The 25382-nt window shown below is 44.0% G+C and overlaps 4 protein-coding genes and 1 long non-coding RNA gene across 5 annotated transcripts in view; 3 read left to right on the top strand and 2 right to left on the bottom strand.

Moving 5' to 3' along the window:
• LOC119841100 (histone H2A.J) overlaps positions 1-25382 on the top strand; it is a 168608-nt gene that overhangs the window by 39660 nt on the left and 103566 nt on the right. The window lies entirely within an intron of this gene.
• On the top strand, positions 1520-2842 carry LOC119850898 (histone H1-like). Its single transcript, XM_038389764.2, has one exon. The coding sequence runs from the start codon at positions 1549-1551 to the stop codon at positions 2203-2205; it is 657 nt and encodes a 218-aa protein (XP_038245692.1). The 5' UTR covers positions 1520-1548; the 3' UTR covers positions 2206-2842.
• LOC119851022 (histone H2A.J) lies at positions 3110-3746 on the bottom strand. Its single transcript, XM_038390169.2, has one exon. It carries the CDS (start codon positions 3658-3660, stop codon positions 3271-3273), a length of 390 nt encoding a protein of 129 aa, XP_038246097.1. The 5' UTR covers positions 3661-3746; the 3' UTR covers positions 3110-3270.
• LOC119851032 (histone H2B 8) lies at positions 3966-4451 on the top strand. The gene has a single exon (XM_038390195.2). It carries the CDS (start codon positions 4002-4004, stop codon positions 4380-4382), a length of 381 nt encoding a protein of 126 aa, XP_038246123.1. The 5' UTR covers positions 3966-4001; the 3' UTR covers positions 4383-4451.
• LOC122455581 lies at positions 15731-19334 on the bottom strand. Its single transcript, XR_006273884.1, has 3 exons — positions 18120-19334; positions 16420-16422; positions 15731-15743 (listed from the first exon to the last, which is right to left on the bottom strand). It is a non-coding gene; the product is annotated as an uncharacterized LOC122455581 (long non-coding RNA).

Genomic DNA, 25382 nt, shown 5'->3' with positions numbered 1-25382 from the left:
TAAACTATGAGAGTATTAACCATTAGAACAATTTAGCAAGAGTAATGGTGGATTCTCCATCAGTGACAAACTTTAAATCAAGATTGTATTTTTTCCCTAAAATATATGATCTAGGGATTATTTTGGGGGAAGTTCAATGGCATGTGTAATACAGGAAGAGAAACTAGATGACCACAATGTTACCTTCTGGTCTTAGAACCTTATTATTTGGAAAATAAAACATAATATAATACTGAATAAATTTCATTAAAAACAGATAAGTGGCTCTAAAAATATGTTAAGTACATTTAACCCCTTAGTAAGAGATTTATTAGGTGGTGGTGAATTTAGTGAAGACTGAGAATGAAAATCAGAGATGTATGTAGATTTACGAATTCCAAAAGGGATACTGCACCGCTTCTGTCGGTGGGAGAAACAGGCTCTCCACGTGAGTCAAATACAGCAGTCTAGACCCCCCCATTTCAAAGCGCGGGCTTTTCAAACTGTCCAATCAGAATTAAGAGTTCAAATTTAGCGCTGTCTCAGATCAGCCCAATAGCTTTGAAACCACCAAGAAATCTTAAGAACCATACACCATTAAAAGAAAAGGAGTACTTGTGGCACCTCAGAGACTAACAAATTTATTTGAGCATAAACTATTAAAAACGTCGCGGAAAAACAAACAAATAAAACACAAAAACAACCAACCACCCCCCATCAAACCAAACAACTAGAGTGCTCCTTAAATTTATATACACACACACAGAAATTAAATTTCCAATCAACGCTTTAAATATAATCCATATAAGTGTTGTTTCTCATGAATTCCGAATTAAGCCACGGAGACTAATTAGGTTGTAATTTCGTTTCAACCCTGGCAATTCATGTCAGCTCGAGCTAGTGCTAATCAGATTACTGTTACCTTTTATTATTTAAAAATACAGCTCCGGTGTTGTCCCGAAATCATAATTTAAATTATAACAATGAGAATAATAATACGTCATTAAGTTTCGAAGTATACGCCTTGTCCAACCGACCTCCAGTTTATTCTGTAGGAGGGTGTGCTACCTCTTTCTGTTTGAAATACATTTATAATGAATTCATTGATACAAATCACTGGCTTTCTTTCCTAATTTAAGAAGACCGTCAAAAGAATAGCATTACATTAGTTCTCTGATCTTTTTGACAAAGAGACATTTTTAATTTTCAAAAAAAAACCAAAATGTTCTCTCTCGCGTGGTCCATCCAGCTTCAGTACTCAGGGTTTATAATCTCTTCTTTAATGCAATTTTATTATTTACTGAAGGAAACACTAATGAATGAAAATATCCTGTTTCAACTTAATTTGGGTGAGAAAAGGGATCATTTGGTGGCAAATATCGTGCAAAAATTACACTTTATTGACTCCGAAGAAACACAAAATGAGAGAGGAGAGAAGAGCCCTTTCTGGTTTGCAGCTGGGCGGGTCTTTAACGCACCAATCAGACAGTGACCCCTCCCTATAAATAACCGGCAACAGGCTAGTTCACTTCATTTCATGTTTTTTCCGATTTCGTAGTGTCTGTGACCATGTCTGAAACTGCGCCTGTAGTTGCAGCAGTAGCTGCTCCTGTTCCAGTCTCCAAGGCTCCAGCTAAAAAGGCAAAGAAGGCGGCAGCGGGTTCGAAACTCCGGAAGCCCTCGGGCCCCAGCGTGACCGAGCTGATTACTAAGGCAGTGTCAGCCTCTAAGGAACGCAAAGGGCTCTCTTTAGCTGCTCTTAAGAAAGTTCTGGCAGCTGGAGGGTACGATGTAGAAAAAAACAATAGTCGTATTAAGCTTGGGCTGAAAAGTCTGGTGAACAAAGGCGTTTTGGTACAGACCAAAGGTACCGGTGCCTCGGGTTCCTTCAAACTCAGCAAGAAGCCGGGTGAGACAAAGGAAAAGGCACCTAAGAAAAAGCCAGCGGCAAAGCCTAAGAAACCAGCTGCCAAGAAACCCGCCAGCACCGCCAAGAAGCCTAAGAAAGCTGCGGCCGTAAAAAAGAGCCCGAAAAAAGCCAAGAAACCAGCGGCTGCCGCAGCCAAGAAAGCAGCCAAGAGCCCGAAAAAGGCCAAACCTACCAAACCCAAAAAGGCAGCTAAGAGCCCGGCTAAGGCCAAGGCGGTGAAGCCCAAGGCTGCCAAGCCCAAGCCAACCAAACCTAAAGCAGCAAAGGCTAAGAAGGCAGCGCCTAAGAAGAAGTGAAACTGTTTGAAGAGAAAATTAGAGTCTCGAGCAAACAAACCCAACGGCTCTTTTAAGAGCCACCCACCCTCTCCCCGAAGGAGCTGAAACACCTAGTGTACTGCGTATCAAAGGTTGCTTTGGTGGAGGACCTGCTTTAGCAGTTAACATTCCAAAAGAGCTCATACTCTTTCTATACAGTTTAAGAAACCACTTTAATATCTCTGAACCAGAAACAATTTAGAAAAATCTGTAAAATTGGTTGGATGAAATTTTTTAAATCCATGCTAGGAGGGATTCTAGCCTTTATTTCTATTTAGACTTTCTGCTGTTAGATCTCGTCCTGCCAGCTAAGAACGAAAATCTGCTAGTAATTTAGAACGCCCTTCTCTCGGTCTATTTTGCCTAGCTGTTGAGAATGTAGCACCGGTTGTCTTTTTGCGGGTTTGGGGGAAAATGTCCGCGCTTTTTAGCAATTGGATAATTTGAAAAATCCGCGTTTTAAAAGGATTGGTCAATGACACCCTTTCCCTTCCGCCCCTTTTTCAGTTTTGAATTAAGTGAATCCATGCCCTTTACACCAGAATTTCATCTGTACTGGTAACTTTCAAAATTACACCAATTTTTCTAAATTTAATTCTCGATTTTTAACTGATCTCCCTCTACAACCTGTTTCAGAGTAGCAGCCGTGTTAGTCTCTAAGGGGCACCAAGTACTCCTTTTCTTTTTGTGAATACAGACTAACAAATTTGAGCATAAACTTTCGCGAGCTACAGCTCACTTCATCGGATGTGTATAATCTAGTACTCACGAAAATACATACGTTTGAGTAACCTTGGCCATGATTAATTCAGAATAAGAGACGGTAGAATGAACGTGATTTAAGCTTTCACCCTGAACTATAAAAATAACATTTCACTTAATGAAAAGTAATCAAGGCACATTCCTTTATTCCTTCATTTTAAACTACTCCGAACTTCTGTTTTAAGTATATAATGGGTTAGTGTATTAGGAACTCAACTCTTTTTCTGCTGCTGTGGGTGGCTCTGAAAAGAGCCTTTGGGTTGATTTAGTATACGGTCACTTTCACTTGCTCTTGGCCTTGTGGCTCTCGGTCTTCTTGGGCAGCAGAACGGCCTGGATATTGGGCAAGACACCACCTTGAGCGATAGTGACTTTCCCTAACAGCTTGTTGAGCTCTTCGTCGTTACGGATGGCGAGCTGGAGGTGACGGGGAATGATTCTGGTTTTCTTGTTGTCCCGCGCAGCGTTGCCAGCCAACTCCAATATTTCAGCGGTCAGATACTCCAGCACCGCGGCCATATAGACCGGGGCGCCAGCCCCCACCCGCTCCGCATAATTACCTTTGCGGAGAAGACGGTGCACGCGACCAACTGGGAACTGTAGGCCGGCTCGTGAAGAACGAGACTTGGCCTTCGCCCTTACTTTACCTCCCTGCTTTCCTCGACCCGACATTGAGTCTCTAGTTCACAAAACTAAAACACTTTTTAAAAAACAAAGTCTGAAATTAGTAGCGCCCCGCCCGAATCCTGCCTTTTTATCCCTTCCTTGTGGCACAGAAACTAATTCACGATTGGTTGAAACTTTGCATGGTATTTCCAACCAATAGTCATGAGGATTTTATTTTGACCAATTGGATGTAGGGTTTATCGTGTGTGACGTCTTCTTTAGCTAAGGCCCAATAAAAAATGAAAGATTACAAGCATCTCATTTGCATAAGGTCCCTATAAATAAGGGGGTGGCCGCCATTATATGTACGTTGTTTTTGTCGTTTAGAGAAAGCAACAAATCTCAATATGCCCGAGCCAGCGAAATCTGCTCCAGCTCCTAAGAAGGGGTCTAAGAAAGCTGTCACTAAGACCCAGAAAAAAGGAGATAAGAAGCGTAGAAAGACTAGGAAGGAAAGCTATTCAATCTACGTGTACAAAGTGCTGAAACAAGTTCACCCAGACACTGGCATTTCTTCTAAGGCCATGGGGATCATGAACTCGTTTGTGAATGATATTTTCGAGCGTATCGCAGGGGAGGCGTCTCGTCTGGCGCATTACAACAAGCGCTCGACCATCACTTCCCGGGAGATTCAGACCGCTGTAAGACTGCTGCTGCCGGGCGAGTTAGCCAAACACGCAGTGTCTGAGGGTACTAAGGCTGTTACCAAGTACACCAGCTCTAAGTAAATCGTATCAAAGAACATAAAACCCAAAGGCTCTTTTAAGAGCCACCCACCTTTTCAATAAAAGAGCTTAACACTGCTTTCTGTTTTCCCAGACTAGGGTAAGTGTGATTGTTCTAAAAATGTTAACTCCCAGGAAATACCTTTTCTTTTTAAATCTAGATTATATCCTAACTTGTTAGGGAATGTATACTAAACATTTAAATTTCAATTCTTATTTGCGACGTCTTAAATCTTTATTTCGATCAAAGGTTCTGGCTTCAACTCTTACATATATGCTTGGTTTCAGAGTAGCAGCCGTGTTAGTCTTCGCAAAAAGAAAAGGAGTACTTGGGGCACTTTAGAGACTAACAAATTTATTTGAGCATAAGTTTTCGTGAGCTCATGAATGTGATAGTTTGAATGTTTAGTATAGTAATCAAAGCACCTTGCTGAATTTTTACTTAGCCAATCTCTCATATACATCTTGGTTTTCAGGAAAGTAAAACACTTCACAGGACAATAACTATTACTATACTATATTAAAAATATTTCTATTTGCTCTTAATCGTTAATAAAAAATCGTGTCACTTGTTTTGTGGGTGATGGGAGGAGAAGGGTTGTAGGTTATTTGTCACCCTCTAGATAATTCCAAAGTGCAAAATAAAATAGTATAGAATTCCCCACCGAACTTTCGGCATATGAGGTATGAATTTCTTTCTTCGCTGTCGCAGTTTGGTGGTGGTGGGGCGTAGTTGTAAGGAGGAGGGAGGTATTCAGAATCACATCACAAATCTGTCGCTTTCAAGCGGTGAGCGAAGGATTTAAAGAGAAAAATCAGCAGGTATTAAAATAGGGCCTTATTAAATTACGAGGAGAGCGTAATCGAGGCTATGTGGGCTAGAGGGAGCGAGTGTTCTGTGAAATCAGATCATGGAGGGTACGGGCGGCGGAGGCGGTATAGGCACTACCGGGGGCAGAAAGAAGGCGGGAAGGGTCTATTATTTCCCTCCCGGCAGAGCGCGGGCTTTTCAAATATTTAAAATTGTCCAATGGAGTTTGTCTTTTTCCGCCAGCCAATCAGGAGGAAAACTTTGGTTATATATTCCGGGTTTTGCTACAGCGGGTCTTGTTTTCTTTTGTCTGAAAGCAGGTTTTCGTAGTTAGCGAGAATGGCGAGGACAAAGCAAACAGCTCGCAAATCTACTGGGGGTAAAGCTCCCCGTAAACAGCTGGCTACTAAAGCTGCCCGTAAAAGTGCTCCTGCGACTGGAGGAGTGAAAAAACCTCATCGTTACCGGCCTGGCACCGTGGCTTTGCGGGAGATTCGCCGTTACCAGAAATCTACGGAACTGCTCATCCGCAAGCTGCCCTTCCAGCGCCTGGTGCGTGAAATCGCCCAGGACTTCAAGACCGATTTGCGCTTCCAGAGCTCGGCCGTTATGGCCCTGCAGGAGGCTAGTGAGGCTTACTTGGTTGGGCTTTTTGAGGACACTAATCTGTGTGCTATTCACGCCAAGAGAGTCACCATTATGCCCAAGGACATCCAGTTAGCCCGGCGTATCCGCGGGGAGAGAGCTTAAAATTTCTAATAGGAGTGCAACCAACTAAAAAAACAAACAAAGGCTCTTTTAAGAGCCACCACATTTACACTGAAAGGAGCTGTATTTCTGCTTTAATATTTCAATGGATTATACAAACAGTAAGAGTACCAATAAGATAGCGGTCTAGTAAGGAGTAGACAATTTAGTTACATGTTTCGTTTACAGAAAGAAATGCCTAGCACTAAACGACCTTTTTAATTAATAAATGTTTAATTTGGTTTAAGTTGCGTCACAAAGATGGTTAATATTTTTTGACATGATGTAAGGAACAATCAGTTAAAACTTGCGGGTTACTTTGACGGCCACTCACATTTTCAGTGGAAAAACTCTGTTAGTAAGTAAAATAATCATAAATAAAAACCTAACATATACAGGATTTTTTTTTAACTTTCCACATTTCAGCTAACTAACTCAACCCCACAAAGCCAAGAGTTAGAAGCACAAAATGACTGTACTAATAATGACTTGCTGTTTGCAGTATCTATCCCTCTTCAGACCCCCTCTTGAAATCATGATTGATTTTCAAAGCGTGAATTTTTCACTTTCCCCGATTCCCATACGTACGCTGAGCCGCAATGAATAATATCTTTCACCCAGAGCAAAAATGACTGGTATATCTTAGAACCCACCTTAAAAATACCTTTTGGTTACTGGTTTTCTACCTGACCAGTTCTGTATCTACAGAATATAATTAACGATGTTAGATGACACTCTTCTTCAGCTTTTAATTTCTTTCGAATTTAGCACTTAGAAACAAAGTGTTGCAACTTTTGTAAGACAATATGTGTATATTTTATAAGAAATACATCCCTGGCCCTGACTTCATGAAAAGTATATGAATTGTAAAACATAACTGGTATTTCATATTCTGTTAAAACCAAACAAAAACATTGCTTATTTTTTATCTGAAGCCACGCTGTGTGAATGAGACAAAAGTAAAATCTAAATGTTTTGCCTAATATTGTAGTTATTGGCAGCTTTTTCATATTAGGTGATTCCTTCTAAATTTCAGTGTACTCTGTGGCTTTTACAAAATAGTTTATAGGTTAAAAATAGAGAGAGTGTCAGCTCTTCTGGTATGTTTGAGTGATTCCGGAAAGAGCATTTGTGTTGCAAATATGTTATTCATAATGTGGATTTGACCATCGAATCCGTATGAAATATCGTCCTGTCCTTTCAGAGCACAGCCCAAATCCACGTCCATCAGTCTTTTGCTTGGCGAGTTCAACTTCAGCATAGGTCCAAGAAAACCATCGCTGATCTGTTGCTAGATACGCTTCATGCCCCCACGGTGATCCAGGATGTTATCCCTCAGGCTGCACGTTGCTGTGGTACTTTGCCAGATCTTTTCCCCAACTCTTTACCTACGACCATCAGATGTGAAAATACAAAATAATCACGGTCGCGCTCCATGACGCTACCCGTATCCCCCGAAGTCTGACCTGAGGTAAAGATGGTCATTTTTGGCGCAATTCCCTCCCTCGCCTCCATTCTGTAAGCAGCTGGGTTGAGATTTCCCAAAGCACGAAATAAACTCAAAAATAGATTTCAGAGAAAACAATGCCCCATTTAGTAGTTCGAAAATCAGTATCAAGTCTAGCGTTATAATTTCAATGGAAACTCACATATCCCCTTAGTCTTGGGGGCTGCGTTAAATATATTACTCGTAACAAGAACGGCTTTCAAGACACATTTTCTGTTACACCCCCCATACCCCTTCCCATTTCCGGTTGTTCTCCTAAGAACACAATTTTACAGCGTGGTCACTTGAAATTCCCAGCATATTTTTGTGCTTCCTCTAGTAGAACAATTAGCTATAGTCTGTAAAATACACTTTTCTAAAATGACAGATTTCAGAGTAGCAGCCATGTTATTATTAGCCGTCTGTATTCGCAAAAAGAAAAGGAGGACTTGTGGCACCTTAGAGACTAACAAATTTATTTGAGCATAAGCTTTCGTGAGCTACAGCTCACTTCATCGGATGCATTTGGTGGTGCATTTTCCACCAAATGCATCTGATGAAGTGAACTGTAGCTCACGAAAGCTTATGCTCAAATAAATTTGTTAGTCTCTAAGGTGCCACAAGTACTCCTCTTTTTTTTTTTAAATGATGTCTGTTTTATTCGTGTTGCTATTTGAGATTATGACTTGCCCTAGCTTTAGCAAAAGACTTGTCTTAACTGCATATACTCTATGCTCAAATCGATTGATAAAGTGCCGTGGGAGATTTCTTGGAGTAAACATATATATACGCACAAAAGGAAGATAAATTTCTACCAGCGTAACAATCTTTGTTGACCTTCACAATGGCTGTTGCTACTTTTTTTTTTTTTTTTGGTTTAATGCTCCTTTGTTTCAGGAATTAGAGCTCTGCAGCAAAATCGGACCAATCAGATGATGACACACCATCTTCCTTTCACTGCAGTCTGTGTGTTACCGCCGCCCGCCATTTCTAAAGTTAAATCAGAGCGGGCTATTCTGAAAAATAAAAAAAATCAAAATCCAAAGTCCAGTTCTTGACTGGTGTTCCATTGTCTTGACAGTTTTTTTCTGTCACTTCTGAATATATGAATAATGTGTCCCCCCCCTTGCTCTCCCCCGTCTCCCCCCTCCCCCCGTCGCTCTTGAGTGTCTGCTGGTTTTAGGAGATTTGATTGTTTTCGACAGAGAGAGAGAGAGAGATTCTTGTAAATGACACATGCACAGTGCGAAAATGTATCTATAAAAACATTAGTGGACGTTTGGGCACTGTGACACTTCAGGGGTTAACCGAAATGTACAGGATGAATCACTATCACCTAAAGAAAAGGAGTACTTGTGGCACCTTAGAGATTAACAAATTTATTTGACCATAAGTTTTCCTGAGCTACAGCTCACTTCACCAAATGCATCCAATGAAGTGAACTGTAGCTCACGAAAGCTTATGCTCAAATAAATTTGTTAGTCTCTAAGGTGCCACAAGTACTCCTTTTCTTTTTGCGAATACAGACTAGAACTACCACCTAGTTACAAGTCTCAGAGAGCCTTGCCTGAGCTGAATGGGAAAATTCTTCCATCTCGGCTGGCCGAATGGGCCGATGGCAGCATAAGCACTCCACTCCCTGGGCTGTGTGTGTGAATCCTGCTCTTTTCCTCTGCACTCTGCAGCAGGCTAGCAATTAGCACATTCCACATTGTTACACTCCAGTGCCCAATCCCTTTTCTTCTGGACACCCTCAATGTACAAGGGTCTGCTGTCTCTGTGTACCCCAGCTCACCACTCTCCCTTCAGTTCAACACTCTCTTTTGTACAAGTCACTTGGACCTGTCTATAGTAAACCTAAATATATGTTTATTTAACTCAGTTTAAGAAAAAGATCCAAAATAGATGTAAGTAAAAGGATTGGAAATACCAGGCTTCAGATAAAAGAAAAATATACAATCTAGAACCAATGCTTATTAAGTTCATTTCCAGCGTAAGAAGGCATTTCTCAGTTAATTGTTAATTCTTTCAGTGCTCCTCCAGTCTAAATAGCCGTGATCCAAGTACTCCTGTTCTTTTCACTTTTCAGTAGACACTCCTGATGGCAGAGTGCCACATGCATAATGGATAACATCTTGCACCTTTTCTTCTTCTCCTATATAGTCCCAGAAATTTTGTTTCTTTTCATAATCAGGGTATTCCATTAACTTCATTTCAGATCAGCCCTGGTGGTACCCTATTCTGAGTCTTTTCTTATGGTTCTTTTGTCTTTATAAATGATCAGTCCTGCATCTGGCCCAGTAAACACAGGGCTGGAATGATGTTGATTGTTCTCACTCTTGACTGAGGTAGTTGAGCCCCACCTGCCTCAGGTGACATGCTTCACCTGCAGCATCTTAGGAACATAGTATTCCACATTTTACATAACTCTTAACATAGTTTCCATAAAAATATCTCACAATAACTATGACAATCAGCTAGTTCTTAGCTTTTGGCAGAGATCACCCACTTCCCCCCCACCCCCATCCTCCCATGATGAAATATGAAGAAGCAGGTCAGAAATAGGTGTAATATGCCTTCATGGTCATGACTGGGCATGCCTACATCATAGGCAAAGCTGGTGGACATTCCAGCAACATTTTCTGATCCACCAAAAGACACTAGACAAGGCTAATGATGGAGGAGGAGGACACAGATATGGCAGACTCTCACTGGGTGATGCTGCTCATTATATTCAGTAGAGCTACTGATGCCCCCTATGTAGATCAGCACTTCTGGAGCAGGGGCACAAGCACGGACTGATGGGACCTACAGCAGGTCCAGAACTTTGTATGAAGAGAGCAACATTTCTGGAGCTTTGCGAGCAGCTTGTCCCGACCCTCCAGCATTAAGGGACATGCCTGAGGGTGGCCATGCTGGCCCAGAAGCAGGTTACTATAACCATCTGGAAGCTGGCTACCCAAACTGCTACAGGTCTGTTGCCAGCGAGCTTGGTGTTGGAAAGTTACCTACAGGTAAAGTGGTGGTGGAGGTTTCTGAGGTAATCAGGTGGGTGGTTCACCACAAAGTGGTGGACATAAAAGATATTCTTGAAGTAGCTACTGGCTTTGAGAGTATGGGTTTTCCAGACTATGCTGAGGCCGCTTATGGTGTGCCAATAGTTTGCCCTCTTTAAGGAGCACATAAACAGCAAAGGCTACTATTCCTTTGTTATGCAGGCCCTTGTGGACCACAGAGGTCAATTTATGATCAACATCGGCTGCACTGGAAAAGTTCATGATGCCCTGGTTTTCCACCACTTGGTAATCTACATGCAAGAACAGGCTGGGACATTATTCCCACCAAATGGCATTGTCATAAATGGAGTTACTGTTCCACTTGGGGGCCTTTTGTACCCCCTTTTGCCTTGGCTTGAGAAACTGTAGCCTGATCTGAGAGGCCCTGGAAAAATCAGGTTGAATTACACTTTCAGCAGCTGTAGAATAGTGGTCGAATGTGCACTTGATAGATTGAAGTCCAGCTGGTGCTTTCTACAGATCAATTTGAATTTCAGCGTCATCAACACTGTCCACATTAGTGTGGCTTGCTATGCTCTTTACAATCTTTTTGAAACCAGCAGGGAGCCTTTTCCCCCTGAATGGACTCATGACAGTAGTGGACTGCTGACCCAGTACACTCAGCCAGAAAGGTCAGCTACTACACCTGGATGCACCTCGGGAACAAAAATTAGGGATGCTCTGTGCTCCCACATTTGCCATGTATTGTACTTATGGATGATATGACCACTTATGAAATGGGAGTGGGGGTTGTGGGGAGAGAACTATGGATTTAGATATTTTTATTGAGAAATAAATAGTGTTTGCATACGTGTCCCTTGCCATGTGTTTATTGTTATTATTCAAAACACATATTATATCATGTGAAACAGTGAAGGTACTACAATTTCTTAATAAAATAAAACCCTGTATTTTTGAACATTTATTAGAAAAGTACAATATTAGACCATTGCCAACAGACAGGCCAACTGTCATTAGCACATCAAAACACCAGTACCTTTAACAAAACCGTGAACAAAGTGTGAACAAGTGCAAGCAGTGAGACAATTTCCAAGAAGAAAACCCTCTATCGTGGTGTATCCCCCCGTCCTTCCCCTGGTTCTTCTTTCCCTTTGTTACATATTTGCTGTGCAATGGTCACTGGGTGTAGGGGATAGAGGCATCACAGGGTGTGGGGAGAAGAGGTTCAGCATGGTGGACTGAAGGAGATACATTTGGCCTGTCCACTCCCTGATAGGGCTCAATTGCCTGGTCCACCAAGCCATGGAATTGTCCAGACTGGTCCTTGTCTGTTGCACATTATACAATGGAGGGGACTCAGGCTGTGGGGCCAGCATTGCAGGACCCTAGAGACTGCAGTCTTGCAGCCATTAGTGAAAGCAGCTGCTCAAACAGTTCTTTCTGCTGTGATCTATCTTCCTCCCTTAATCGCTGTTTTTCTTCCAGGAACTGCAAAGCAAGTGTCTGCTCCCACACTGAAATCCTGCCCTCTAGCTTTGCGTCTAGCCTGAGCCTTTCTGCTTGCTTCTCATCTTGCCTTTCCACTTGCTGTAAATCCCTCTCTCCTTGATAGTGGACCTGCTTGTTGGCTCTGTCCAGAATATCAACCATAAATTCATCTCAAAAACACTTCCTTTTGGAAGGCACCATGGCGGTGTTGTGATGCCTGATGCTTCTACTGGAATGTGGTCAAGATGTCCAGTCTTTTGAGGTCAGTGGAACTGGAAGGGGATAAGACACTGAAGGTTAATACCTCAAGTGTCTCAGTGCCTGAGCATAGAACAATTCTTTTTGGTATTTCAAAGCATAAAAATGCTACTTTGTGAAACTTCATTATATTGTTACAGGGACATTTCAGACTACAGAATCTCCCTGGACAAAGTCAGGTTAATTGCAGTGAAAGAGGCAGACAGAAGTCAAAAGTCAAAAATCAAAGCCACTTTTTCCTAAAAATTGCAAGCCAGTTTGGGCTTTGTGGGAGGGTGGTTGTCAAGTCTGCCTAAGCCTCCTCTATCAATTCCAGCATTCCACATTTTGGAGGACATAACATTTCTTGAGGTTCCCAAGGAGCAAAGATAGGTTTTATTTGAAGCTGCAGGTGGGAAACGAGCTCGGTATGCCACCGAAGTACTTAGGCTTGTGGTGAGTGAACTGCACATATATGAGTGGAGTGGCTGGTCAGCAACTCTTACCCTGACCACAGCCCGGCCATGGTAAGGGCCATGTGGGCAGATGTGGGGAGCCGCGGTGTGGACCCTCCACTTGGCCTAGGAGGAGGGCCTGGGGGGTGGGGATACTGGCCGGGGGCTACTCTCAGGCTCCTCACCCAGGGCAATTGGAGGGTCCGCTGTGGCTCTCCACAGCTGCCCATGCGCTTCTTATCATGGCCTGGCTGCGGCTCCAAGGCCCTGCCCCTTGGCTGCAGCTGGGTTGGGGTAAGAGCCACCACGCAGGCAGCTGTGGGGAGCAGGTGCGGAGTTATGGACCCACATCTTCACCTACCTTGGGCTGGGCGGAGGGCCCAGGGGGCGGGGTCATGGTCAGGGGGCTGCTTTTGGCCACCCCTCCACCCCAGGTTGGGTGGGGGGGCTTGTGTTCCATGTGGCTCCCACAACTGCCCAGGCTCACCTTCCGAGCTCCACTAGCTGCTGACCTGGCCTGGGGTGGGACCTCGGGGGGAAGAGGAGGGGAAGGGGGCAGGGTAACCCTGGTGAAAGTGGACAGGCCAGGCCTGTCCACTTTCCAAAAGTGGGAGGGCCTTGGCCCCCTGGGCCCTCTTGTTCCAGCGCCACTGGGCGGAGGCGCTGGTGGGTGGGATGAGCTGATCGATGGGGGTCCACCGAACAGTTGATCAATGGTTGGCTGGTGGGTCCTGAGCACCCACTATTTTTTTTCCGTGGTACTCCAGCCCTGGAGCACCCATGGAGTTGGCACCTATGGAGCCTGAAGAGCTCTGCACTATTGTCATGAACATTGCAAATACAGGAAGCACAATCCTTTGGTATTTGCAGGGCTAGAGCAAGAACTGCATTAACAGGGGACATGATGATTTATTTGAGGACAGATTGCAATGAGAAATAATGAAAACCATTTCAAGGTTGTTGGTGGCATTCATGTAGCAGCTGTGGATTGCTGAGTACTGCTTCTGGGCCTGAGAAATGAGCCCTGATGGCTAAGATCACATCATAAATGCAGGTTTAGAATGCCAAGCAGTGGCTGTGGAACTTGCAGATACGAAAGGCCATATTCCTGGATCAGTTTGCCGAGCTCACCACAGCCCTCCAGTGCAGGGAAACCAGAAAGAGAGCTGCACTTTCAGTGGAGATGTGAATGGTGATGGATGGAGGGTGAAGTTTCCCTGGGGGAGGCTAGCTCTCTATCCCACCTTTTCTGCCCACAGCCCTGACCACATGCTACCCCCACTCCACCCCAGACCCCTCCCTGCTCTGCCCCAGGTCTGCACCCTGAACCCCCACCTGTGGCCTCTGCCCCAGCCCTGAGCCCCCTCCTGCACCCAAACTCCCTCCCAAAGCCTGCACCCCGAATCCCCTCCTGTGCCCCAACCCCTTGCCCCAGCCCAGATCCCCCTCCCACATGCAGAACCCCTCATTTCTGGCCCCACCCCAGATCCCTCACCCCGCCCAGGCCAGAGGCTGTACTCCCTCCCACACCCCAACCCCCTGCATAATCCCAGAGCTCCCCTCCCATACACTGAACCCCTCTGCCCCACCCCCCAGCCTAAAGCTCCCTCCTGAACCCAAAACCCCTCATCCCTGGCCCAACCCAGAGCTTGAACCCCCAGCCAACGCCCTCACCCCCTCCCACACCCCAACTCCCTGCTCCAGCCTGGTGAAAATAAGCGAGTTACTGAGGGTGGGGGAGAGCAAGTGACAGAGAGGGGGGATGGAGTGAGTGGGGGCGGAGCCTTGGAGAAGGGGCAAGGCAGTGGGCAGGGCTCATAAAGGGGCGGGGAAGGGGCGGGCAAGGGTGTTCGGTTTTGTGGTGGGGTGATGTACGGCACACACATCCTTATTTTGGCAGCAGCCCATCTCACCAGAGAGTACATCAATAGAAAGGGCTACTTTTTATGGTTATTCAAATGTTGGTGGATCATTGGGGACATTTCATTGACATCAGTGTGAGTTGATCAGTGAAGGTGTATGATGCTCACATCTTCAGGAAAGCAGGACAGTTCAGAAAGCTAAAAGCTGAAACATTCTTTCCTGACAGACAGATTATCACTGGTAACATTGCCCTGCCCATAGTAATCCTGGAGGCCTCAGCATATCCCTTGCTCCCCTGCATCATGAAGCCATAAACCGGCCATCTCACCAGCACCAAGGAAAGATTCAACTACTAGCTCAGTAGATACAGAATGACAGGCAAATGTGCTTTTTTCAAGGCTGAAAGACTCTGGCAGTGTTTACACAGAAGACTGGAATGCAGTGAGAAAAATATCACAGTGATTATAACTGCCTGCTGTGTCCTTCATGATATCTATGAGGCAGAGGGGGAAGGGTTGCCTCCAGGGCGGAGGTGGAGCAGCTGTCTGCTGACTTGGAACAGCCAGACACAAGGGCCATTACAAGAGCTCAACAGGGAGCTATGAGGCTGAGGGAGACCTTGAAAGAGCACTTTAATGGTCAGCCACATTAATGTGCTATGGCAGAGTGCGCTTAAGCTGGCCCTGAGGTTTTGGGGACTGTTATTGTGTATTGCTGCATGTACATTTATGAATATTACACAGTCTTTTAATGAACCTATATATTATATGATGCTTACTGTACATTTATAGGTTTCAGAGTAGCAGCCGTGTTAGTCTGTATTCGCAAAAAGAAAAGGAGTACCCGTGGCACCTTAGAGACTAACAAATTTATTAGAGCATAAGCTTTCGTGAGCTACAGCTCACTTCATCGGATGCATTTGGTGGAAAAAGCAGAGGAGAGATTTATATACACACACAGAGAGAACATGAAACAATGGGTTTATCATACACACTGTAAGGAGAGTGATCACTTAAGATAAGCCATCACCAGCAGCAGGGGGGGAAAGGAGGAAAACCACATTTTCCTCCTTTCCCCCCCTGCTGCTGGTGATGGCTTATCTTAAGTGATCACTCTCCTTACAGTGTGTATGATAAACCCATTGTTTCATGTTCTCTCTGTGTGTGTATATAAATCTCTCCTCTGCTTTTTCCACCAAATGCATCCGATGAAGTGAGCTGTAGCTCACGAAAGCTTATGCTCTAATAAATTTGTTAGTCTCTAAGGTGCCACGGGTACTCCTTTTCTTTTTGTACATTTATAATTATTATACTGTATGTTGCACTGAACCTATGAGTTCTGTGGTCCTGTAAGATTACAAGTAATGGGTGCATGGAGTAGTGCTAAGCATTCTGCAGGATATGTTGTGACGTAATGAAGTTGAATTTATGTAAAAAAAAGAAAAGAAATGTATTGCATACCAAAAACAATGCAAAGAAAAAGTGCAATTAAAAATAAAACAACACAATACCAACTTCTACAATAAATTAATGGAATAGAACTTTAAAATTAGAAAGGTGGAAACATTCCTGTCTATTTCAGTCCATTTTGGCTACACATATATCAGCTGTGGGTCTCCCAGGTCAACGTATATGAAGCTGTGGTTATTCTGTCTGTCCCTTAGCATAGGGCGGTAGGGGTAGGGGTACAGTCCATGATGAGACGTGGAATGTTGAGGGGTATCGGGACCTGCTAAACTGGTGTACTCCAGTGACTGCAGAGGCTGGTGAGGCTGTGGTTGTTGGACCTGTAGGTCAACAAGAATCTGCAGCATTTGTGTTCACTGTCTGAGAAGTTCCATTATGTCCTGGTGCATCTCCCTCTCCTCTTCCTGCTGGGACTCCTGGGCCTTTCTCCTGTCCGCTCTTTCCTTCTGCATTCTGTCTGCCATATTCACCTTCTGATGCACTTCTTTCTCCTTCTTATCAGGGTCAGGCATTCCACAGGAGGGGGCTCCCATCAAGGATGCGAAGGCAGCAGCAACAGATAAAACAGACATGTATCGTCATAATGAAAACAGAAAGTTAAGTTTCAGACTTATTCCCATAAAAGTTTTAAATAAAACATGCTTATTGACACTTCAACTTTGGTATGCCTCTGCACACCATCCTTCTCCAGCCCCAGCCATGGTCAGAATACCCCATTAGGGAGAGGGAGCAAAGGGGAAAAAGATGAGGACAGAATTTTTCTGTTGCATGAAACAATAAAATATCAACCCATATTTCCATGGGTATTGTTACCTCAAATTGGGCCAGCTAGTAAACTTAGGGAGGACTAATGACCCACCAGAGTTTGGCAGAAAGCTTCACGTTTATTATACTGATAGCTAAGTTCAAAACAAGTGTGTGTCGGGGTGTCACATTCACACTCGCATACTAACGCTCCCAGGACAGACACAGCACTGGAGATGTCAGGATTCTTCAAGGTAAGTGTATGAAGGTAAGTCTTCCCAAGGTACAATGGAATGCAACGCAGCAAACCACTGGCCAGGCAGTCTGGGCAAAGGGCCTTCACAGGAGTACAAGCCTGTGAGTGCACTCCTGAGCACATGGCCCCTTCCCCTTTTAAGGACCTGCTCCTCATGGCCTGCGACGAGAGATGACTTGGCCGAGTCTGGTTGGTCACACTCCACCCAGGGCAGTGTCCACTCATTGGGTGTGTGAGTGCTGCCTAATTAGAGTCCCAGACCCCTTGTCTACCTGGGAGCTCTTCTGATCTTCCAGCTGTTCAACCAGCCCATTCATCCCACAAGCATTCCAGGAGGGAGGAGGAGGGGGAAAGCCACTTCACAGGTATTCAAAGAGGGAGAGGAGACAAAAGATGGGGGAGGGGGAAGTGTAACAGACCTTTTGAGCATACAGTTTATACAGAGCATAGTCATACAGAGCATACAGATCACTGCTGCTCCTACAACAGGTGTGAGTACAGGGCAATGGCACCACATATTGGCACTATTTTACACAGTTGGTGATGATTTAGTTGATATCTCACTCCTGAGGGTAACAAAGGCACAGAGACCACAGCTGCTGCTGGAGTTCTGAACAGCCCAGGCCTCTATGCCACAATCCGGTTTACTTCAATGGTTCCTGCCAAGTTATTGCAGAGTGGTGTGGGAAAGTGTCTGATCATGGAGGAAGAAATAAGGCAGCCATCTCTAGAAAAGCTGCAGAAGAGGATTGCAAAGTACATCCATGGAAGTTCCATTGAGATCTTGCAGGAGGATACAAGGGATAGGTACATAAACTGCCATGCATGCCCCCACTCCCAACCTAACCCTACAGGGAAATGAAAAGCAGATAACAGCACTACCTCTTTTTGTTGTACCTCTATCTCTTCTCATACAAGTAAAACAATGAAAAGGGTTTTACAGGGATCCCCTAAATCAGATATATGCCTAATAATTCACTGAAGGATGATAAGTGAGTTCTCTATTGAGAGCCAGTAGCCTGCTGGTCATCATAATCACTTTTCTTTTTGCAAAATGTATGTATGCATACTACTTAAAGAGTTATGTTTCTGTGCTGAAAATTATGATCTTAAGGCAAGTAACCAATATGTGACATGTCTCAAACAAGTTCCTTTCAAGCAGGAGGTAACAGATGCTTTTATCTATGTCTGCTCATGGGTGTATTGGCATTACATGTCTGACAATGGATGCTGGTTTGCATAGTGAGCCACATGCTAATCAAGAGATTGCAAAATTTTCAAGAGAAGACATTTACAGAAAGAAATAAACAACAGAAGGGGATCCTGTTTATGAGTAAAGACAATGGATTGTCAGGGTATATGTAGGGGTGTAGAGGTACACCTTGGATCCTTCCCCCAGGATGAAAGCTAACTGTGTCTTTCTTATGAAAGGACAGTCACAGCCAAGCCTGGCTGTAAAATGCTAGAAGGACTTAGTCTATAAGACATGAAAACATCAAGTTAAGTAAATCTTGGTTCTAGAATGTGTCTTATTATTTTACTTTATATGTAACTATTTGTTTCCACTTGAATCTCTGTACATTGTTAAATAAACTTTTAGTTGTTTTTGCTATAAGCATATCTAAGTGCAATGATCTGAAGGGAACTGGGAAAGCTGGGATTTACAGTCTCTTTGGAAGCAGCAAATCTATGACTACTGTGAGTGTCCAGTGGAACAAGGACTAGACACTCCAGGAAGGTACTCAGAGGGCTTGAGGGTTGGAGAGTGCCTATTGCCACCCTGTAGTGAGAAAGCAGAGCCTGCATAGACCTGGGGGGAGTGCTTGTGTTACCCGTTGTTGGTGGAGTTGGGGAGATGACCTATGGCAGGCACGGATAAGGCTTTCTCATGCGAAGGGCAGGGGGTAGTGAGATGCTTCACAACTCTGGGTACCCGTGGGGAGCATCGCCACACCACAACCTGAAATAATGTAAAACACATTGCTACCAGTGGTTTGTTTTGCTATCTTTCCCTACATAGCACCCCCACTCCCCAAAAGCCCTTGTCAGATTAATTGTGCTATATAACGTACAGGAGTCACTTACCATTGCCTTGCTCAGAAACAGGAAACCTGGCACACAGCAGCCAGCAAACAGAAAAGCATAAGGATGAAATGGAATGGAAGGGCAGATAGTAGTTATAGTTTCTGCTTTACTGTAACTTAGAGTGAAGGGGTAGACACTTGTTTCTTAGAACAAAAACCACAAATAAATAAATAAATAAAAATAAAATAAAATAAAAATAACGTATCATTGTCTTTCTTTCCAGGTCTGTCAAACCAGGGAAGGACAGACTTTCTCTGAGGAGGCCCCTCATGGTGAGACAAAGGCTGCTGAATCTTTGCAACAGCAGAAAAAGAGCCAGAATGACCTGCTGCAGGATGCGCAAAAGGAATTTGTCAGCTGGTTAAAGCAGTGTCCGAGTCCTAAGTTCCAGAACATGGGGCAGTGGGCGGCCCTGAAAAAGAAATACTGGAAAGCAAGGCTTTGGGAAGCCCTGGGAGGGAGCAAAAGAGAGCAGGCATTGATTCCCTGGAGAGTCCCTCCCATCCTCACCTCCCACTACCTGTTCCTGGTTCCTGCTCCCATGAAGAGATCCATTGTTTGCGTGGCTCCACTACCTGGTTCCTGACATCACCAAGATCCAGCTCCAGCTTTGTCCTATGTTCCTCGTGACTCTAGTCCCCATGCTCCTCTGTCTAGTCCTAGCGGCAGTATCCCTGGCTCCCTCTATGCTCTCCTGCTACCAAGGGCTCCCTGCCTGGGCCTGGCATTAGAAACTGCTGACTCAGAGGCTGTTCTGCAGACAGGGACAGAAAGGACACACCTGGCCCAGGACCAGAAGTACTGGAATACTTTGAGTCTGCAAAAAAGTGCCAGAACGGCATTTCAGGGCATTCTAGCACAACTTGAGCACTGGGTTGAACAAGCTTTTTGAACTGGACCTGAAAAAACAGGATGCAAAAGAGAAGATGTTGGAGTGGAAAGAAAAAAATGGTGGCAGATTCTCGACAACATTATTGGGAGATGAGGTGAAAAGACTGGGAAATGAAAGAAAGAGTCAGAAGGGCATGTCTGGGAGACTCTTTGGTATGCTTGTCTCAAATCCTGGATTCCTCTGAACCCAGGGCCAGTCACAGCAAGTCACTGCCATGTGCTGCAATGGATGAAGAACTTGGGGCAGGTGGAGGGGGTTGAGCCATTTCATGTATAATGGAGGTGCACATGGTCAATTGTGCCTTACCTTCACAGGGGAAAGAGAACAGGCATGTGACAACATGTAATTCCATTAAGTTTGACATTACACTTTAATTTCCTGGTTTTTGCACTTTGTTTCCATTTGTGTTTTTGAGGTTTGTTGAGTGTTGGTTGTTTTGTTTAGGGTTAGAATAGCTTTGGAATTGCACCTGTCAGGTGGAGGGTTCCCAGGGTTGGGGAAACAGGTCCCAACCATACACCTGTGCAGAAATATCAACCCTTCCTCCTAAGCGGGTCAGAGTTAACAAGCACCACACTTAACAATAGCACCCCACTTTTATCTAACCCAGGGAAAGCCAGGATAAGACGCAGATCAGGATATCTAGGAGTGGTTATACACACTCCCTTGCCCCTGGCACAGCATACAGCAAAACAGTCCCTGACCCCCATACCTGGCTAGACACACATACACTCTCTGTGCCAAACTAGTGCAATTCTCTCCCCTCTTTGGGTCAGTCCAAGCTGTCTGTGTGCTTTTATCTGCTAATGGTGTGTGGTATGAGTTCAGGATGCTGTATCTGTTACGTGGTCTTAGCTCCTGTCAACTCCAGGCTGTGGGTTTATCATGAGTCCCCTTTTGTCAGGATCTGGCTCGCCTCCAAGCAGCTCTTGCTTTGCCCTAATTTAGGGCTCCAGCCTCCTGCCCTGCTAAATTGTCTCCTCTTTCATTTTTCCTGGCCATGCCCTGTCCCGCCCCCTCCCACTCTCCTTACCCCATCGCTTATTGTCTCAATTCCTTCCTGCCTCAGTGTTAATTCTGTGTATTTGAGTGGGACTTCTCCCCACCCAATTAGGTTTGTGCAGAGTAGTAGAAATGCGTGGGCGGGGAGGGGAGAGACAGGAAGTGGGAGGATCTCTGGCTAGTTCCTCAACTTGTTCTGCTTTCTTGCATTTGCACTTTAGTTTTTGGCAGATGGACCATCTGTGTTAAAAACTTTCACTAACAAGTTTGGACAACAGTCCTTTGCTTTGTGTGCTCCAAAGAATAACACTGAAAACATTCACATTGAAATACACATTTTTAACTAAAGTCTTAGATTTAAAATGAATACAAATGGCATAGGATCAGCTCAATACAATAATTATGATTCCCTATTCTACCACCCCCTGTTAATTAATATGAAATAAATGAATAAAAAAATAATAATTTACTGAAAGTCTGACATTATTTCAGGGACATTGCCCACCTTCATAGCACAGCAATAATCGCCTAGTAAACATCCACCATTACAGAACTGATAGCTGACTTGCCAGCATCACACTAATTGCCCACAGATCTGTCACCAGTCAGGGTGACCAGGTTCTAAAGGGAAATTGCTTCTGGATCGGTATTGGCTTTCTCATCCTCAAATCCAAGGACTGGAGTTAGCTCCTCACACAGCTCCAGGAACACGACCTACTCACATGAAAGTTCTGGGCTCAATGCTGATTATTTCAGGTCTGCATGACAATATAGTACCACCATTCTGTGACTGTTTGCTTACTCTCAAACCACCACTTGGCATTGGGGGATTCATCCACTATTAGATACCACATTTGCTGTCTTCACTCCTCCAATTCATGCAAGCAGCTTGTGTGATCTCCTTAAGAAATCTTTCTAGTGATGCCAAGCCCCTGCCACAACACATATGTCTCAGGCCCTGGCTTTTCATTCTCTTGCCAGGTGATAGTTGCATTAATGTAAACATTCAATACAGGGCATTGATTTGAGTTGAATCCATGTCTTGCCACATGTTGCAATGAAGGCCTCGGACAGATATCTGGAACCTGTGCAGCTGGGACTGGTTTACCTTCATGAGTTGCTGGTTTCATATTATTTCTGCCCAAGATCCCCAGATGTGATAGACAGGGTCTCCTAAAATACACTGTGAAACCATCCATAGAATGTCACAGTTTAATACGTTACTTTAGGTCTTTAGTTCCTGGTTTTCAGAGCGCAAGTATATACATTCACTTAAAGTCTGTAAGGGCACCAGGAAATGCTGGGCAATTTTAACCATGCTAACAAAGTTTTGTGGTCTAAATTAAGAATATTACAATAGCTGCATTGGGCAAAAGCAGGGTGGATAAAAATTGTTGATTTTTTAAAAATACCATGTTTGTTTTAATTTAAATCAGATTTTTTTATTTTGCTATTTAAATTATAGTAAGGGTTTTTGTTTGTTTGTTTGTTTTTAAAAGTAAATCTGATTAAAATGAGTAAAAACAAGGAGGAAGGGGATGACATCAACAAGTTTGAAAGGCAGCCTAAGTAATTTAGGAGACTATCTGATTCAGGAGCAGTGGAAACACCCTGATAGTGGGGGAGGCAGCAGATACCCGAATCATGGCCCTGCCCCTTCCCTTGCTGTACCGCCCCCCAGGTCCTGCCCCCGCAACACCCCTTCTCTCTGAGCCTCTGCCCTTGCATCGCCCCTTCCACTCCAAGGCCCCACCCTCACACCACCCCTCTCCCTGAGACCCAGCTCCGGCACCACCCCTTCCCCCCAAGATCCCGCTCCCGCTTGCTCCTCTCTGGACCCTCTCCCCATCACTCACCCCTACAGCTGGTAAAAAGTTTGAGGGCACTATCCCTTCCCTCTGCTCCTCTTCCCCACCCCACGTCCCCCACTTTTTGGCACCCCGGTCTGATTTTCAAGAGACTTAGGCAAGTAAGAATTTAAGCTTCTGTCACTTTCCAAGGCTGATCTGAGATAATCAGCTACATTCTCTGACTGCAGTTAATCCTCCTGTTTAATAAATCATTTAGTTGTAAATGTGAAACATGTTTTGTTAAGAAATATTTATGTATCCAAAACATTTAAAGTTATTTTATTTAATAAAAATAAATCTTATCTGTTGTTTTGGGTGTTTAATTCAATTCCAGTTACCATCCTATTGCAGCTTGACACAAAACATGAGCAGAAAAGTAATTATCTAGTAAATAAGCACTATATCATTCACAGTTTTCTAGCACACTAAAAGTGCACAATTAATAAGAATCTGAAAATATTAAGCTGTATAATTGCTTAAATAAATGCATATAGTTATATAGTGTACTCTCCTATGTAGCAAAAAGAAGTACCAAGTCCAGTCTATGGGCTCTATTTAGTTGTCAATCAGCATGTTGTAATGGTTATATCAGTCAATAATCACTAAAGTATAAATGGAAAAGTTGATTAAAATTGATGACTTAAATCAAGGCTTTGCCTTCGATGATTTAAATCACCTTGGTTTAAATCAATCCATTATGGGCAAAAGACTCTAAATGATAGATAAGATTAAGGTTATTTTTAGGCTGAATATTCTTATGATTCATTAGGCCAATGAGGTCTGAAATGGGCTTTCCTAGCCTTAACCACTGTGGTGGCATACTGGACCAGGCCTCAGGACAACTGAGTTTTATTTCTGGCTCGACTGGTGGCTTTCTGGGTGAGCCTGGGCAATTCATTTTGGGCTTGATCCACAAAGGGACTTTGATATCTGATTGGAACTTTAGACTCCTAAATCCAATATTTAGGTCCCACTGAGTTCTTCAAGATTCCTCTTCAGTGGCTGTCTAACCCAGGAGGTGCCAAAATTTCTACTGGTAAAGTCTCCATGCTGATTAATTTTTTTCTCAGTGGGCATGCACAGAGCCACCTAAATCCTGATGCCACTGAACTGCTCATACCTAAATCCCAGCGGGATTCACAAATTAGGCATTCTGCCACCTGTTTTGCTTGTGTGGCCCAATCAAGTAGATATTCTCTGAATTGAACCAATCTACACAAAGTACAGCTAGGATGTGGTGCTGCTCTCCACTGATAGGCGAATGGTTATAGCATTCACCGGGGATATGGGAGACTGAGGTTCCAATTCCTGATTCAAATCTGGCAGAGTAGGAATTCCAATCTGCATTTCCCACATTCCAAGTGAATGCTCCAACCACTGGCCTGCTGGTGGTGAAGAGTACCATCATCTCCACCTCAATTTTTCATAAGAAAAGGCTGATGTGGTTTAGGTGTCTAACTCCAGGAAAGGGTTCATGGCTGTGAATTTTAAGTGGAGAGGAACCTCCCTACAGCCTGGAGTTGTAGACTAACTCTCTGAAAGAAGCAGGGTTTAGGACATACCCTTCTTCTATGCATTTCCGACTGGCTAGCTTAGGCAGTTCCCAACTCAGCAGCTGGCTTCTGTGAATCTCATTGGGCATCAGGATACCTAAAAGTTAGGTTTTGCAATGCTGGTAATGGTAACCATTGTCAAGTGTCTCACAGATTCATCGACTTTAAAGCCAAAAGTGAACATTGTGACTGTCTAGTCTGACCTCCTGTATGTTACATGCCACATGACTCCCCTGTAATAATTTATGTTTCAATAGTCAGGGCTGGCTTTACCATGAGGAAAACTGAGGCAGCTGCCTCAGGTGCCAGATTGTGGAGGGGCGCCACTAGGACCCAGAGTTTCAAAGTTTTGGCCCAAGCGAGGGGGAAAGGGCTCCTTGCCTCAGGTGCCAAAATGTTGTGGGCCGGCCCTGGCTATGCTTGAACTACAGCATACAGTTAGGAAAATATATCAATCAGTCAATCTTGATTTAAAATTTTCCAATGGTGGAGAATCCACTGAAACCCTGGGCAAGTTATTCCAATGACTAATTGCCTTTACTGTTACAGATGTGCACCTTATTTCTAGTTTGAATTTGTCTAGTTTTATCAACTTCCCGATTGAAGCACTCTCTATTATCACATTTCTGATCCCCATTTAGGTATTAATAGACAGTTATCAAGTCACCTCTTAACCTTGTCTTTGATAGGCTAAATAGTCTTTCAACTATAAGATACGTTTTCCAATCCTTTAATCATTCTTGTGGTTCTTCTCTGAACGCTCTCCAATTTATCAACATCCATTTGGAAGGGACCATTCAAGGTAGAATGGCCCATTAAACACCTCTACAGTCATAGGACAAAAATAGGGGGGTAATGGGTTACAGATTGTTGTAATAAGACATAAATTCAGTGTCTCTGTTCAGTCCTTGAGATTTTTAGTGTCTAGCAGAATTTTGAATTTAAGCTCCCAGGCTCGTCTTTTGAAAATGTTGTTCAATTTTCCTTTTCTGCCTATAGGAGGACTGTGGGGTAACTACCATAGTGCCTTAGGCAGGATAGCTTCTGCTGG

The sequence above is a fragment of the Dermochelys coriacea genome, chromosome 1 (assembly GCF_009764565.3).
Source record: "Dermochelys coriacea isolate rDerCor1 chromosome 1, rDerCor1.pri.v4, whole genome shotgun sequence".
Classification (NCBI taxonomy): domain Eukaryota; kingdom Metazoa; phylum Chordata; order Testudines; family Dermochelyidae; genus Dermochelys; species Dermochelys coriacea.
The sequence above is the reverse complement of the archived record's forward strand: the minus strand, read 5'-3'. Positions and strand labels throughout refer to the sequence as shown.

What these genes read in the sequence shown, in the direction of transcription:
- LOC119850898 (XM_038389764.2), top strand. Translation starts at nt 1,549, where the DNA reads ATGTCTGAAACTGCGCCTGTAGTTGCAGCAGTAGCTGCTCCTGTTCCA.
- LOC119851022 (XM_038390169.2), bottom strand. Translation starts at nt 3,660, where the DNA reads ATGTCGGGTCGAGGAAAGCAGGGAGGTAAAGTAAGGGCGAAGGCCAAG.
- LOC119851032 (XM_038390195.2), top strand. Translation starts at nt 4,002, where the DNA reads ATGCCCGAGCCAGCGAAATCTGCTCCAGCTCCTAAGAAGGGGTCTAAG.